The sequence below is a fragment of the Pteropus medius genome, unplaced genomic scaffold (genome assembly GCF_902729225.1).
Source record: "Pteropus medius unplaced genomic scaffold, Ma_sr-lr_union100, whole genome shotgun sequence".
NCBI classification, from domain to species: Eukaryota; Metazoa; Chordata; class Mammalia; order Chiroptera; family Pteropodidae; genus Pteropus; species Pteropus medius.
In genome coordinates, this window is record NW_024350325.1 from 10417828 (window position 1) to 10436566 (window position 18739).

An 18739-nucleotide genomic window follows, 5' to 3' on the forward strand; every position below is an offset into this window, starting at 1 on the left:
TCAGAACTGTGCCTCTAGAATATAATTTAGGTAATGGTGTGTGTAAGATGGGTATTCGGGGCTGAAGCAGCGTGAAAAACCTTGCAGATGTGTATACTTACCACAATGAATACTTTCTAATTTACAACTAAGAACTCAAAATTTTAGAATGATTGATAAGGCTTAAATGGTGTCTATTGCCTAAAGGAGATTTTGGCCAGTCATTCTGTCTTTGGAGCAAACCTGATACACTTATCCTTAAACGTTGACCTTAAACAGTCATTCCTTTTTTTTTTTTTTCCTTGTATACTCTTGACTGGTCTTTGGTACTTTGGGAGTTTTAAGAATCGTCCTGCATTTCCCATGCTTTCAAATACTGTTCAGAATGAGGATTGCATGAAGACACCAGCATAGACGATATGTCTGAAACAGATAATGTCCTGAAAGTAAATTAAATATATATATACTGACCACTAAAACTGTTGTAGAACTAATGATGCTCCAATCCCTCAAGGTCATGTGTTACATAAGTTTAAATTAATACAATGGTGAGAAATTTTTAAATAGTCCCAGTTTCATGATGTGACCATAGTGAGCGCTCTCCCTAAAAGAGCAGAATGTAACTCTATACACCAAAGTGAAAGAACAGTCCCTCAAACATCACCAGGAAAATAAAGGCATAAATTACTGGACGCATTCCACAGTTAGAGGAATCCTGATACCTGCATCCTCCACAGTTAAAATTATACCAAACGCAAATACCAAGCAGACCTTAGAAATAATCTGACCAACCCATCCTTGGCTTTGTTTTCTTAGTTTGGCATTGTATCAATGTGCAATTTTAGTTTTATTTTTCTTACAGAGTAGATATTTCAGGCAGAATTCTACCATTTAGAACAACCCTGTCCATAGCAGCAGATAAATCTATTAAGCTCCAGTCACATGTTCAACACTGGGATTGTTATAATCAGTACAAGAAAGCCTGGTTTTCTGACTCAAAGATCTTACAGTCTTCACGAGGAAATTGTATTAGCATTTATTTATTCATTCAAGAAACATTTCTGGCGCTGTGCTAAGCGCTATATATAAAAAGACCATCATACTAGTTTATACATTTGAAACTATCAGAAAATAATTCAATAAAACATAATAAAATAATTATTTGGTATATAATTAAGGGCATGCCTTGTTCCTTTCCTTGTTCAAATGCCTTACTCCCATGTCAACATCAGGTGCAAAAAGCGAGTGTTTTTAATATAACAAGAAATTTCAAAATAACGGTTTTACAAAATGGAAGATTCATTATTTTTAAATGAATGAGTTTGTATTAGTTTTTGATCACTGTCTTAATAAATTACCACAAACTAAGTTAAAACAACACGTATTTATTATCTTAGAGTTCTGTAGGTCAGAAGTCTAAAGTAGATTTCGCTAGGTGAAAATCAAGGTATCAGCAGGGAACACTTCCCCTTGCCTTGCCCAGAGGCCGGCTGCATGCTTTGGCTTTTGTCCCTTCGCTCCATCTTCAAAGCCAGCAGCATCAGGCCAACTCCTCCTCACAGTACCATTCTCTCTGATCCTCTCTTCTGCCTCCTTTTTTAACTCTTAAAGAGTCCTGTGATTATTACTGGGCCCAAATGGATAATCCAAGATAACCCTTCTATTTTAAGGTCAGCTGATTAGCACCCTTAATTCCATCTGGAACTTTAATTCCCCTTGGCCATGTAACATTATATATTCACATTTAGGGAAAGGGGGATCACATTATTCTGACTACCACATATATTATCTGAAAGATTCTTAAAGTAAAATATTAATTTCTACACTCAATAGTTCCAATGTCTAAATTTAGAGAGAAAAAGTAATAAATCCTTGGGATTACTGGAAAAACCCTACAATAAATGTATTTTTACTTGTATCCAAACAGATACTGTAGTTAATAGACACTAACTTACTGCTTAAGAAAATGTACAATAATCACACTTGTATATTTTGACTGGTTGTTGATGTTCCTTGGTGTTCATTAACAATAAAAAATTTGTCATTAGATGGAGTAGAAATGCTCTCCAAATCTTCATTAAATTCTGCACATTTATGCATATTTATTCCCCTTCTCCTAACTTTTCATTGTCCTTAGAGGAACCGGTGGCCTCTTCTCTTTTTTCCTCCTCTCTGGAAGCAGTGAGTTTTTCTAGGGATTCCACTACTTCGTTTCTCAACTCATCTTCAGATTCTTCAAAATTTCTGAAATAATAAACACTGAAATTCAACTTAATGATATCAAAACACATGAATATATATAAAAATTAGTTTCCCTTTTCATGCCCCATTTTCACTTGAACAACATGAAAGTTGCATTTTTACCCAGGTAATAAATTATTTAGTATATCAATCTGGTTTTTCTATGAATGATAACTAATGTTGAAAGAATCGATATTCTGTTTAGTTGGACTTGTGTTCAACAACCTTTATTATATTTATCAATACCCACCTTCTCTTGTGTTTAAAAGAAGAGGAAAGAGAAAAAAGGAAAAATAATATGTAATATATTGAACCCTTACTATATACCAGTCACTGCCCTAGAGCACTTTACACATACTATATTTCATCTAATACTCACAAAATTTGAGGTAGACATTAGCATCATCAATTTTAAAGAATCTTGGTTCAGAGAGGTTAAAAAAAGTGCCCAAGGTCTCACAGCTACTGATTAGTAGGAGTAGGAATTGAAATTATATCTAAGACTGAAAAACTGATACTTTTAGAAGGGAAGAAGGGAAGAGACCAAGAAAACCATCTCAAAGATCACTAATATTTAAGTGGCAAGTGAAAGAAACTGACGAAGAACTGGTAAGAACAAAGAATGTTTATGATGGAAGCCAAGGGAGCTGAGAATCTCCGGAAAGAGAGAGTAGCCAAATAAGATAAGGACTGAGAAATCACAATCAGACTTGGTAATTTCAAGATAATAGATGACTTCTACAAGAGTATTTCAGAGTGCTTGCAGGAGGCATCATACTGTGGATCAAGAGAACAACAGGAGGTAGAAAAGTGGGAACAATGAGCTTAAACTGCTCTGAGAGGAGCCTAGCTCTGAAAGGACACTGTTATCTCGAGAATGTGGGAGTGGGGAGCTGGGGAGGGTGTGTGGTTGGGGTGTGTGTGTGTGTGTTTCAAGATGGGAAAGATTTGGGCATGTTTACATGCTGAGAGAAAGTAGGTAATAGACATTGAAAATATAGGGAAAAGGTAGATTAATTGGTAGGAATAAGGTAACTGAGAAAAGGCTAAGATTTAGAGCAAGGGTGGCTTTCAGCAGAAAGGGAAATAGTTTTTCACCTAAAGGAGGAAGGGCCAAAATATAGAAATGTAGAGCTAAGGGAATTACCTGTGAAGGCTTTGGACCTGAATAAAAAGTATGTGCCAGGAAGCAGATAAGGACTTATGTGGACATAGAGAAGTTACGCAACTAGACAATCAAAATGATTCCACCTACAAACCACATACTGTTTGTGAAGTAGGAAGAAGAGTCACATGATGACAGCAAGGTGAATGCAGTGAGTGGGCAGGGCTGAGGGTTTGGAAGAAGCTGAGCAGTCATAGGATTACTAGATATGACAGAGGCCCCCACTAAAATTGGAGATCATAAATTTGTGTGAACCACAAACTACAGCTTCCATTTGTTAAGCTATCATCACTGCGGTATATGCTTACACAAATCTCTTTTTCCTCATTCCTCTACAATTTAAACAATGATGTGTCTCAGTGTGAATTTCTTTTTATTGTTCCTGCTTGGCTGTTTTTTATTTCCCAGATATCATGATTGGTGCCTTTCAATAATTATAAAAATTTCACAGCTATAATTGCTTTGAATATTGCTTTTCCCTTATTCTCTCCTTCTGGAATTCTTTTTAGATATCTATTGGACCCCCATGCCTCTTAACTCCTCTTTCACAGTTTTCTACATTTTTTCTCAGCTCTATCTTCCAGTTACTAATTTCTTCATTAATTATACATATTCTGTTTTTTAAACTATCGGTCAAATTTTAATTTATTTTGGTACTGTTTTTCACTTCTAGAAGTTCTATTTGGTTAGTTATTAAATCTTTCTGTTCTTATTTGATGAATCTTTTTTCTTATGTTTTGATTTTTATTTTAATTAAATATACAATATTAATTATTATACAAATATTATATAATCATAAGATAATTATATTAGCTGAAGTTCTTATAGTCTAATTCAGCCATTTGATGTGTTTACTATCTCTCATAGTGGATTCTTTTTTTAAATTTTTAATTGAGTCATCTTTATCAGTGCTTTAGTGAGAAAACTCAAGTCACCTGGACTGAAATTATAGCTCTCCCGTGTGTTTTATATTTACTTCTGGGCATCTCAGAGTATTTTGATCCCTTACTGTGAACTTTAATGTTAATTTCTCAACATACATGTTTCCAGACCATCCAAGTATTGTAAATTCAAACTCCAAACCTGAATGAAGGCAAATCCACAGTTATAAATTATCAGGAAGAATTTTTCTACCACAGCCTGGACCAAAACAGACAAGCCACATTACTGGGATTTTTTCTAGACCACTCCTAGATGTGTGGTTCTTCAAGGGTTCCAGCTAGCAAGAACGGAGGGGAACCCACTGAAGAAAACAAAACACTATTCAATATGTAGAAGGTACACAGAGATAGGAAGAGAAAAAAGAAAATTTTTAAAGGAAAAAAACCCCTCCAAAACAAAATGTGCCTGCAAGCACATTTTGAGCACATAGAGTCCCATGACACATGAATAAATCTAATGGTAAGAAAGATGGGCAAGAACAACAAAAAAATTGGACCATGAACTAACTCCAGGTGAAATTATTTTTATGGAGGATTTTTTTCATTCTTATTTAGTTGTTTGTTTATTTATTCATTTACAAGCCCTTGTATGGGGGTCTGACTTTCAATAGATTACAGCAAGGGAAGAGGATTTTGAAAAAGCTCTTAAAGTAAGTATGCTCAAAGAGATAAATTAAAGCACAGTATCCTTTTAAAATGTTTTTAAATTAAGGGAACTAAATATGCAATAATGAAGCAAGACCACGTAAATATAAAAATTATAAATCTTAGACATGAAATAGATAATAACTCATATTAAAAACTTAATAGATACACAGATAGCTTTGGAAAACAGTATTCAAAAATTCACCTAAAATGGAACAAAGAGAAGAATAAAAAATATGAAAATACACTTAGATATTATTGGGGACAGACTGAGAAGCTCCAAAGTATATCTAATTGGGGGACAAAAGTGGAGAGAATTAGAAAAACAGTATTTGGAGAAACAGTAGGTAAAAATTTTCCAGGCCTAAAGAAAGTCAGAAATAAAGTTCTCAGAATAAAGTGAACCAAGCAGAAAAAATGACAAATCCAGACCTAGACATATCGCCATTAAATATAAGAACCTAAAGATAAGAAGAGAATTATGAAAGTACTAGGAAGAAAGTTAGCATATTTCTAAAAGAAAAACAATTAGGTAAAAGCAGATTCCTCATCAACAGTAACAGAAACCAGGAGAAAAATAATTGTCAACCTAAAATTGTTTGCCCAGCTAAATTACTGCTAAAGATTGAAGGTAAAATAAAAACAATTTTAGGTGTGTAAACAATAAGAGAGTATACCACTCTCTGACCTTTCTTAAAGAATTATTAAAAGATATAAACTGACAAGAAGAAAACTGAAAACAGAAGGAAAAGATGGATTAGATAAAAACCATGCCAAGTTCAGAAAATGATAAACTACACTGGCAAATTAAATTAAATTTGAGATTAAACATGTATTTTTGAAAATGATACAGATTTCTATGTATGTTTTAAATATATATAATATTTTTATTTCAAAAAAGCTAAAATTGGATTAAATGATTTGATGTCTAAAACTTAGAATTTTCCAAACTTACAAAAAAAAAATGTGTAGGGGTTGTGGGGGAGTAAAGAATAATGTTGATCATTGTTAAAGCTAAATGATGGATACATGAGAGTTCATTATGCTAGTCTCTGTACTTTTACTATGTTTGAAATTTTCCACAATGAAAAAAAGTTTTTAAGTAAAATTATAACTCTAGATAACAATATCAGGATGGAAAGGTTTTGGTAGTTATTTAAACATAACCACTTGGGAGGAAGAACGTAATACTGAGCAACTTTGGAATTTGTTAGATGAATTTGTAGGTAATGTATAAAAGAGAACTATTCAAAGAATAGAAATATAATCTGTATCTTCAAAACTAGTGTAGAGGAAACAAAATAATATTGAAAAGTTTGTCAACCTAACAAACGGCTGGAAAAGGAGGAGGAAAAGGAAATGAGAAATGAAGGTATACAGAAAACCAACTTAAAACTTATATTAAAGCCTAACTACACTGATAATCATAATAAATTTTATTCAATTAAACTAATTAAAAACAGAGATTATCACATGACAAAGAGCATATCTACCAGCTATAAGCACTTTATAAGAAACATAATGAAACTACACAGAAATAATGAAAATAAAAGAACAGAAAAATATGTCATAAAAATATTAAAATATTAAATTTTAAAAGTTTAAAAATGGGAATAGCAATATCAGTATCAAATAAAACAAAAGGCAAATAGCATTAATAGAGACAAAAGTTGAAGATTTTAATGTACCTCTAACAGGAAGCAAAAAAAAGGCTATAAAATGCTTAACAAAAAATATTTTAAGCTTGATATAATAGATAATCATATAGAACATATATAACCCCAAAATAGTAAAAACATGAACTTTTTTTTAAGTACATATGTAACAGTCATAAAATTGACGCTGTACTAAATAACAATAGGACTCCCAGTACATACACACCCATTAAATTAGTTTAAAACATTTAAACTGACCATACCAAATGTTGATAAAGTAGAGCAACTAGAACTCTTATACACTGTTCATGGGAATGTACCACCACTTTGGAAAACAGTTTGGCAAATTCTTAAAAAGTTAAACATTCACCTAATCATTTTATTCTTAGATATTTACTCAAGAGAAATGTCTATACAAAGATGGGTACGTAAATATTCGTAACAGCTTTATTTATAATAGCCCAAAACTAGAAACAACCTAAGTGTCCATCAACAGGTAAATGTATAAATCCAATTGTGGTATATCCTTAAAATGGAATACTACTTAGCAAAAAAACAATGAACTATCAATACATGTAACAACATGAATGAATCTCAAAATTATTCTCAAACAATAAGGTGTCCAGAAAGCTTTAAGGGTGTTGTCCTTCAATAGTCCAAAGCCCAAGACTGAGAATGGCTTATCTCGAAAAGATTTGAGTCTGGTTTTTGTCTAGTGACCTACAAGATTTTTTTAGGAAAAAAAGACAAAAAAAAAAATACACAGAAGAAACATATAACAGGTTGGACCAAAGGACAGAGACAGAGCTAAATAGAAAAGAGGCTGCTGGACTCAAAATCCTACAAGCAGGAAGTAGGCTGAGAAGAAGTGCTTCTTTCCTCGTTCCTTTTTTCTCACCCTCCTCCCTTCTCTCTTTCCTCCCTCCCTCCCTCCCTTCCTTCCTTCTTTCTCTCTTTTATTTGCTAGACAGGTTAATTCTAATGTTCATATAAAAACATTAATAAACAAAACTAAATAAGCAAATTCTGAAAAACAAAAGTATTTAGGGGAACCAGACTCCCAAAATAATAATTTATAATATAAATATGTTTATAATAGAATAATTAGACTATAAAGAATAGAAATTGGATAGAGATACATATAAAAATGTAGTATATCATAAAAGCGGCATTTCAAATTCGTAGAAAAAAATAAGATTTTCAATAAATAGTGCTAGAATAGTAAGGACTTATTTGGGGAAATAAAAAGTAGGAGTCACACTTTCCAGTGTAATATGAGTAAAACTTCAGATGAATAAAATATTTAACTAAATAGAAAATTAAATCATAAAAGTTCTTTTAAAATCCTGATATCACATTTTATGAAACAATTGGTAAATCTAATTACATAAAAATAAGAAATTCCTACATGGCACAAGCCACTATAAATAAAATCAAAAGGCAAACAAAAAACTGGGGAAAATATTCTTGAATTATATTACAGATAAAAGACTAATTTCTCTAAAGTAGAAAGAGCTCCCCAAATCAATACAATGTTAATAGCCTAAATTTTTTAAATGGCTAAGGCCATTTAATAAGTTGTTCCCATGGGAGGAAATAAAGATGGGTCTTAAGCATGTGCAAAGATAACCTCACTTATAAAAGAAGACCTAATTAAAACTGGCCTGAAAAGTCATTTTTTTTTACCTATCAATTGTGTAATGATCCAGAAGTTTGGTAACACACTGAGCAAAAAAATGTGTGGGTAAACAGGCACTTCCATATACTGTTGGTGGAAGTTCATTGGTGTCACCTCTGTGAAGGACAACTGGACAATATCAATTACAAATGTACATATTCTTTGACTCAATACTTTGCTATTCTGAGAATTTAAACTATATATATGTATATGTATATACATATATGTATATACACACACACACACACACACTATTTGTATATGATGATATGTATTCAAAATCCACTTCTAAGGAGAAAAGAAAGTTTCACAATAGTATATACACTCTGAAACTGTTTCTATAAAAAATAAAAAGAACACACACATACACAATATATACATATTTGCTTGCATTTTAATGGAATTCCTCAGAAGTATGCACAAGAAGCAGATTAGATTGGTTGACTTTTGGGAGAAGAATTATGTGGCTGAGATAAAGAGACAGCAGGAAAACTATGAAAAAAGTATACCTTTTGAATTTGGAACCATATGAATATATTACGTATTTTTAAAGTAAATTATAATAAAATTTTCAAAATTCAAAGGACTCCAAACTTCAGAATAAGAGATTTCAGTAAGGTTACATAGGATACAGCATCAATAGTGTTCTACACACTAGCAGTTACCAAGTTGAAAACACAGTAGGAGAAAAATGACCCCATTAATAATGGCAACAGCAACAACAAAAAAATTAAGTGGAACCTATACTATGAAAAACACAACAAAAATACTGAAGAATATTAGAAAAGATATAACAGTGGAAAGCTATACGATATTCATGGGTGTTAAGATTTATAATCACAAAGATGTCAATTCTCATAAGTTAATCAACAAATGTAATGTTATTCTCATCAAAATCCCAACAAAGGTTTTCATGACACTTTATAAGAGAATGCAAAGATGTGTATATTGAGTAAAGGGCAATAACAGCGAAGATAAGTATAAAGAAAAAGATATGGAGACTAGAAGGTGTGTGGACTAGTCCCACCAGATAGCAAAAGGTATGATAAAGCCACAGTAATAGAGACAGAACATCACTGATGCAGAGGTAGGACACGATGCCACTGGAAAAGAATGGAGAGCCCCAAAACAAACCTATGAATATAGTGAAACCTGGTCTCCTTAGCTAGGTGTCTGAGGCTATCTTTGTCTCCACAACAACATTTGAACTTTCTACTTTCATTTAGGCATCTGGATATGATCTACTTACGTATCATCATCATCAGATCTTGGTTCTAGTTGTTCCTCATCCACCTCAGTTCCAGAGGCCATTTCTACCTTCTCCTTATCTTCTTTAGGAAACCATTGTTTTAATGTTCCCACTGTTAAATGACAGAGAGATGGAGATGAAAGCATCCCAGCATATACATCTGATGAGAGGTATGTACCAAAAATCCTGTAGTGAACATCAACCATAATGGTAAAAGCTTTAAATCATCTCCACTAAAACGAGTAAGACAAGATGACAACTGACACCCCAACTACTCAGCACTGCACTGAAGGTAACAGGCAACACAAGACAAGAAAAAGAAGTGAGAAGAATAAGGATCAGTGACGAAGAGGCAAAATATTGCCACTTTGGGGATAGATTCTGATTGTATAAAAGATTTTTTTTAAATCTGTATTGTAAAAATTTAAGAATTGCCAACATTATTGGACCACCCTATTCTTCACTGTTTCTATATAATGAGTATCCAGCTCATTGTTAGGCTCAATCATTAATGTCTGCAGAGAAAACTCAAAGCACACACACACACAACTTTATCTTTTTTTGGTGGGGGGATGGATTTATTGTTTTTATTTAAAATGTAATTTTTTTCTCTTGGGCAAAAATCCAGACTGAAGAGAGTACAATATTTTGTCCCCTGGACAACTCTAAATTTCACTTTTTATAAAATGAACTTTTATTTTATAAACCAATGGCAAAGAAATGTTCCCAATAAAATGATACAATGTTTTCTTACCCTTAGAATTTATATTTTGCAAATATAAATTATTACAAGAACTCTCTTAGTCCTGAGCATATTTTTTCATCTTAAATCACTCTCGTATATTCATAAAAAGGAACATATAAGTGAAACAAATTGATAAGGTATAACTAAAATTCCTCACATTCAGAATCTTAATCCTCTGAATTATTTATTTTTTTACATATCAATCAAACTTTATGAATCCTGTTTCAAACAGACCATACCAAAACAATTTATGAGACAATCAAGGAATTCTGAATTATTTTTTAAGTTGTTGATATCTGTTTTTTATTGTGATAAAAAGTACATAACACATTTACTCACTTAATTTTTAACAGTACAGTATTATTAAATATATGCACGTTGTTGTACAACAGATCTTTAGAACTTTTTCATCTCACATGACTGAAACTTAATTTCCACTGAACAATTCCTCATTTCCCCCTCCCCCTAGCCCTTGGAAACTACTGTTGTACTTTCTGTTTCTAAGAGCTTGACTACTTTAGATACCTCATGTAAGTGGAATCGTATAATATTTGTCTTTTTGTGATTGACTTATTTCACTTAGCATAATGTCCTCAAAGTTCATCTATGTTGTAGAATGTGACAGGATTTTCTTCTTTTTTAAGGCTAGATAATATTCTATTATATGTTTATACCACATTTTCTTTATCCATTCATCCATCAATGAACATTTAAATTTCTTCCACATCTTGGCTATTATGAATAATGCTACAATGAATATGAGTATGCAAAAATATCTTTTTGACATCTTGTTTTCAGTTCTTTTGGATATATACCCAGAAGTAGGATTGCTGGATCACATGGCAGTTCTATTTTAATTTTTTTAGGAAACTCTATACTGTTTTCTATAATGGCTGCACTTTTTTAACAATCTCACCAACAGTGCATAAGGGTTTCAACTATTCCACATCATTATAAACACTTATTTTCTGTTTTCGATAGGAGCCATCTGAATGGCTTTCAATCTTGTTGAAATCAAATGCATTGTTAAGACAGATTTTCTTAAATGAATCCACAAAAGAACTAAAAGAATTTACAAAAATTGAAAATGCTGGTTTCTTAAGTGGCTTTAAAGTTATGTAGAACTAGTCTATTTTTAACTACTACTTTGGGAATTTTGCTGAGTATGTCTACATTAGTTAGCTTTTGCAGAATAATAAACCACTATATAACTTAGTGGCTTAAAACAGTAACCATTTATTTAGGTTACAATTCTGCAGTTAGGCAAACTTGGCTGGGCTCAGCTGGTTGGCTTTTCTGGTTTCAGCTGTGCCCACTAATGCATCTGCAGTCACTTGCCGGGCCAGCTGGAGGCTGGCTGTTCTAGTATGCCCTCACTTGAGATGTACTGTCTCTGTTCCATGTGGTCTCCCATTTTCTAGCTGGCCTATCCAAGCTAGCTGAGAGCCGGACAGGGATCTCCCAAAAAAGAGCAGAAGTTCCTTGAATACTCAGACTTGGCACACCGCCACTTCCACTGCTTTCTACTGGTCTAAGCAAATCATAGGCCAGTTGAAATTCAAGGAGAAAGGGGAAAAAACATTCAATGATGAAGGAGCTACAAAGTTATACTGCAAAAGCCATGGATACAGGGAAGAGTGAAGGACTGTGCTCATTTTTATAATCTACCGCCATCTCCCTCTTCCACATGCACTCTACAACCACCTGGTTCCTAAGGGTCGAAAGAAGCCTCCAGGAAAAAATTCCTACCCACTAACACCCATTTCACAAGTTTTAATGTTCACTGGGGCCCAGACAATAATAATATATCAGCACTACTGCCTGGCCTACAGTAACTATAAAACACCATTAATTGCATGCTGCATCTCAGCTTCAGAAATATTAAAAGGGAAGGAAAATAAATGTGCATCTCAGAATTGGTGAATTTCAGGAAACTGAGGCACAGAAGGGTTAAATGACTCACCAAAGATCACATGGTGATCAGGAGCATCAGAATGAGTATTCTTAGCCACTATTTTAAAAGCTGTAACTTATTAAACACCTACTCGGACAGGCAACTTGCTAGACATTTTATATACAATATCTCACTTCATATTTAGAACAACCCTTTGAGGTTAGTACCATCTTAATTCTGATTTTACAAAGGAAGAAACTGAAGAAAGATTGGTTATCAGAGCCAGAAATTATACAAGATCTGTCCAGGTATATAACCCATTCTTAACCATTATTCAATGCTGCCTGGAAATATTCTACAGAGAGAATCTGATGTAAAAATCTTTATGTATTCCAAATGTAAATGTAACTGTTTAGATTTTTGGCATTGTTTCCCTTTCATTACCACAATACACCTTTTAAACATTTTTACAGAGGAAATTTATACTATCATAGTAAAAAAAAATCCTAAAAGAAAAATCAAATAATGACACAGGTGTAGGGAATTACATTTATGTATCAATAGAGAATGAACAGCCTAGAAATGAATCCGTGTGTGTGTGTGTGTGTGTGTGTGTATAGTAAAATGAATTTAAAGCCAATAAGAAAATCTATTAGTCAATAAATAGTTTTGGAAAACTGGCTATTTGGAGAAAAAAATTAAAGTTCACCTCTACATTATACTATATACCAAAATAAATACCAAAGGATTAAAGATTGAATTGTGAAAAAAGAAAACAGAAAAGGACTAGATAATAAAAGTGAATATTTTTCAGATTTCAGGCTGGGAAAGCCATTTTAAGCATCCTAAGAATACACACAAAGGAAAAGATTTCTATATTTGATTATCTACAGATTTAATATATTGATTGAATTTAAAAAATATTATTTCACAAATACTATGGAAATAATTGCCTCAGACAAGAATTATTAATTGATGTTAAAACCATTAAGTGAATGGTTGATGGGGATTTGTATAGTGCCAAAGTAACTCTACACAGATTGCATTCTAGTCTTAAGAGGTAAAATATAATTGTAAACTGGAGGCTATTAGTCTAGCACCTCCTTTAATCAGTGGTCAGTCTTAGCCTTACTAATGGTGGGTTAACAAGACATGTGTCTTCTGCTCTGATGCAATATAAAGTATACAACATCAACTAGAATATATTTTAGCAAGAAAACATTTAACTTCAAACCATCAAACTTTAGATATAATTTTCACTTTACAAAAAATATATAAGAGATATACATTTATTTGTAAAACAAAAAAACGAGACAGACCTAGAAGATGGATCATTCTATAGGACAACATGGTAATACCTTCAACAAATCACTGTCATGAAGAAAGGGGTGGGAAGGGAGAGCTGTGCTAATTTAAAAGACAGGTGAAATATTAATCACATAAAAAATTGGTCCTTGAGAGGATACTACTTTGGACTATCATATGCAAAGGACGTTTTTGGGATGACTGGGGAAATTCGAATGTGGCCTGGGTATTAAATGAGATGAAAATTTGCTGAAATAAAACTTTATGGTCCCCCTCTGAAAAATACTGGTAAACGTTCCGTGTGAACTTGAAAGGAAGATATTTTCTGCCACAATTGGGTGTAATGTTCTAAATATGTCAATCATGTCAAGTTTATTAATCCTGTTGTTCAAATCTTCTACATCCTTAATGATTTTATCTGTCCAATCAAGTACTGAGAAAGGATGTTACATTTGCCTATGTGGTGGATTTGCTTATTTCTCCTATAGATCTGTCAACTTATGCTTTATATGTTTTACATTATGTTATTAGGTACATAAAAATTTAAGGTCATTATATCTTTCTTATGTATTGACACTTTTTTCACTATAAAAAGTATTTATAGTTATGCTACTCCTCTTAAAATGAATTTTCTTTTAGTGTTTGCATGTTATATTTTTTCCTTCTATTTGCCTTCCACCTTTCTATATACTTATATTTAAAGAGTATCATTTTAAAGCAGCATATAGTTGAGTCTTGTTTTTTTTAATCCAATTTGAAACTGTCTTTTAACTGGAGTCTTTAATCCACACACATCTAGTGTAATTTTTTATATACTTGAGTTTAAATCTACCATCTTACTATTTGTTTTCTATTTGACTCATCATCCCATGTCCCTTTTTCTCTTTCCTGCTACTTTCTGGATTAAGTATTTATTATAATCTCAATTTTTTCTTCTGTTTGTATATTACATATTACTTTACTGTAATATAGTATTTACCCTAAATATTACTAAATGCATTTTTGACATCTTAAAATATAATGTAATTTAATACTTTTGCCACTTCTCAAACAATGTGTAAATGCAAAATATTCTAACTACATTTACCACCTCCCAATTTATGTGCTATTTTGGTTATGTATATCCTCTCTCTCTTTCCATTGTTGTAAGGAAATTAATTCATGAACTTACTATATTTTTACATGGACAATGTTATATTAGGCATAAATTAGAAATTTATTTAAGACGTTGGGATTTGAAATAGGAATTTTTCTCCAAAAGTGGAATTAAAAGCAAAGTGTGGCACTTTTTTTTTTTTTGTAAACTATTACATGGCTATTTATGTATACACCTGCAAGTGGAAATTTCACCACAATGTAATTAAATGTTTACCTATTTTTAATCAACGTAAGTTTTATTTAAAACCATTGTCCATATTGTTTCCTAAAGTGCATAAAATTAATGAAGTAGACTGATATATCTCATCGATGAGGTAGTCTGGCTAATTAGAAGTAGCCTGAGTATTCCACTTGGTGTGGGAATCTGATAGTTTTTGTTTTCCTGTTTTGGAAAGACAATTTTAGGAGGTTCTTGTTCTTGTTTAACAGGATACAAGAAAGAACGAATGGCTAACTATAGAAATGTAAATTAGCTGTTATTAGGATATGCAACTTTGCTGTTACCAAGGCAACTATGTGGCCTGAAAACTTATACAAGAAAAATGGAGGTTACCTTCCCACCAAAGATTCATTTGGAGTGGTTAAACTATAAACAAACTTACTGCCCTGAATTAATTATGTACATGTAAAAAAAAAAAAAATACTTGTCCTTATTTAAGTAGTATAGATTTTACTAGTAAGATTCATTCAAAAGGATTTTAGAAAGTCTTGCTATTTTAAACTTTTAAAAGTAGGACAAATTAAACATTTGAGAAAACCTCATTTTAAAAAGACTGTTTAGTCTATGGCCACCCTGAACAAGCCTGATCCCATCTGATCTCGGAAGCTAAGCAGGGTCGGGCTTGGTTAGTACTTTACTTGGATGGGAGACCACCTAGGAAGACCAGGTGCTGTACGCGTAAAAAGACTGTGTGATGAAGGCTATATGAATAATGCTTAAATGTATGACAAATCACTTATTCTTAAAAGCAAAGTTATTAAAATTTACACATGCATAAAGTCATTTTATAGACTCTTTACAGCCGTAAGAATTATTTTTAATGTAATTTCCCTGTCCAATTTGATAGTAATACAAATATTGGCAAGCATATGCCTTTGCAAAAGTAATGGTAAAAATGTCCTATGGCTGTATGTTCATTCACCAAGACTATGGCCACCTACTAAGTTCTAGGTACTATACCAGACTATTAGTCAGGTAGTTAGGTAGATATGAGTGACTGGGGAATAAAGGACACACCCAAAGACCTACCTTAGAACCTCCCTAAAACACCCATTTTATGTCTATAAATTATCCCTATATCCTGAGGCACAAAAGAGTGAAAAGCCATTAGCCCCTGGTTTGGTCTGACCACAAGTGCCTTAGCCTCATTATACCATCATTATAATATCATGCATATGCCCAGAAGTTCATGAATATAATTATAACAGCCTGAAATTCTGGTAACCACATACACAGTGGGCAAAAGGGTATTTAATGTCAATCAAAATGACTTCACATGCCAATCATCTAGCACCACCCTTGTAACCTCCCATCACAGCCCTACTATATAATACAGACCTTCCCACTTCCCTGAGGCTACAGCCTTCTTTGGTATAACCTGTTTCTTTCTTGAAATGGACTTTCAATATATCTTACTTTTCCTAAATCTCACTGATCTGTAATTTTTACTGCATTGGCGAAAAGAACCAAGGACCCCTCAGTGCCACAGGGGCAACGACAGATTTTAGATCACTCCAACTATAACAAGTATTCACTGAGAGGCAAAGTGGGGTGGTGAGCAAGACAATGCTCTCATAAGCTTAGAGTGAGGAAGAAAGACATTAAACAAGAAATTAAAGTGACCTTTCTTTTTATGATCAGAGAATCATTGTCTTGTGGGATATCAAACCTAGAGGATTACAAGGGAAACATGTCCACATATTTTCCCAATCACCTAAAACAGTGGTTCCTTATCCATGGCACACAGGCAGTGGTGTGAGACCCAGTTCATAGCAATCACTAAACATTCACAATAAAATCACTACTGCACCTTTTTATGACCTGCACTTAAATGATAAATACAATAATAAAGTGTTGGTATTTCATGCATTTAACAAATATTTGAATGTAAATGAATTTGAGTGTGAGACTGAATAAATGTGTAATTGTCAGAGGCAGCTAAAAGAGGAAAGACAGTAGAGAAACTTAAAGACTTATTAGAATTTTTTGGATTAAAGAGAAGCATATTAATCAAGTTGCAAGCTCTTTCACTCATTCATTCAAAAAACACTTAGTAAAAATCTACTATATTCCAGACCCCTTTGCAAAGCCCTATTTGGTAATAAGGGAAAAGTAAGGAGAGAAGGGTAACTGCCAATAAAACATAATGACACATAAATTAAGAAAAAAAAATTAATTAAAAAAATAAAGCAATGACAGAAATGGAGGGTGTTTGTATTAGACTGAAATCTTACAGGAGGGATTTTGGCAAAGGGAGGGAGGTGGCATTCATTCTGAACTGAGGGAGGAATACTTGCTAATGGAGAAGTGCTAGCAGCTTTGGCATTGGGACAGGCCAGGCCGGGAGGGGCCATCTGATCTTCAAAGTGCTCAGAGTCTGAAAAGAGTCTGTACTTTATCCTGAGGGTTAGGGGGGATCTTCTGCAAGATTTTAAGCTAAGAAAAGACTTGGTCTATTTTAGGACGATTATCTGAGCTGAAGGAAGAAAAGATGATGAGGGACGGGAAGTCAAGATTGCTGCACAGATAGGAAAGATGAGGCCAACAAAAGAATTAGAGGCTGGAAAATCAAAGCTGAGCTGGAATGGGAGAGGATGTCAGTAGGTTACAACAGAAGATACCTGCGCTTTGCTTTGAATGCCACCTTTGAAGGCAAGTTCCTATTTCTAATCCCACCTGTTAGACAAATTGCTCATATATGCCTAATGTAAAATTATCTATGTGAAAATACAATAAGTTAATGAATTAATCAATTTAGCAGGATAGATCAAAATAAGAGTTTTCTATGACTCTCTCCAATGTGGACAGAAAAAGTTGACACATTCTAAACCGGAAAAGCTCAGGGAAGGCCTGCATGGTGGGCCTTATCAACTCAGAGACTGAAAGTAGTCACATAGGGTTGTCTGAACATAAAAATTCCTAACTAAAAGCGAGTCATGGTGGGTAGTCAAGTCCTAGAATTGTAGCTTCCTTGACAAAGGTCAATCTTTACTTTAAGTGAGCTACCTATTATCTTTTTGCATCTAAGGTAGCATACCTTTGAAGTGTCAGAGTAATTTCCTTTTTCAGGCACCTCAGGGCACACCTACCACCAGAGCATTAGCCCATAGAATCCCTCATTGTTATCTTGCTCCCCAAATACCATCTCTATGTGCTGCAAATGTTAATTATTAACTGTCCTGTATCCACCAATGTAAAAGAAGTATGTGTCTCTCTCTCTTTTACTTTTTATACAATCCCAGAGATTTCTGTTTTACTCTATTCCGCCCCCTTAATTACCACCAATGCTTTCATGTAACCTTCCTTACATCTCCTCCTTTGATTCTCACGTGTAAAACAAGCTGCAAAACTGCCATTCTTCGGAGCATTTTCTCAATCCATTGAGATTTTGTTTCCATGCAATTGTGGTCATCTTAACTCAAATAACCTCGTAAAAATTCTCTACAGGTTTGGACGTTTCTTATGTCGACACCAAGAATCACAGGGCCAAACACAAAAAGAGACATCACAGCCACTAAGTATGTCTCCATCCCAATGTCATGAAAGATGGGAACTAGCCCTCCTACAGGCCTGGGGCCCCAATCCTTGGTTTCCAGGCCAAGCCAGACCTGCCTAAAGATTCCTCTGGCCACCTCAAGCCTCATTCAGAGACAGTACTTTTACCCAGGACAGAAGGGAAGGGAGCAGACAAGCAGACAATTAAACTGCAGTTTGTGGTTTGAAGGTCCTGGAAAGAGATCTTCAAAGGCAGTATGTTTTCTCTCGCTTGCTCGCGCTCTCTCTCTCTCTCTGTCTCTCTCCTTCTTTCTCTTAAGTTTTAAACAGCAGTTATGTCAACTGAGATAAGCCATAATACTGAAGGAC

General features: G+C 33.6%; 1 protein-coding gene across 1 annotated transcript in view; it reads right to left on the reverse strand.

Annotated features, from left to right (window-relative positions):
- Window positions 1-782: 782 nt before the first annotated feature.
- NEK5 (NIMA related kinase 5) overlaps window positions 783-18739 on the reverse strand; it is a 65370-nt gene continuing 47413 nt past the window's right edge. Inside the window, 3 exon segments of the mRNA XM_039839425.1 lie at window positions 783-2099; window positions 2102-2223; window positions 9554-9665. Of these exon segments, the coding sequence (XP_039695359.1) occupies window positions 1957-2099; window positions 2102-2223; window positions 9554-9665 (377 nt within the window). The 3' untranslated portion in view covers window positions 783-1956.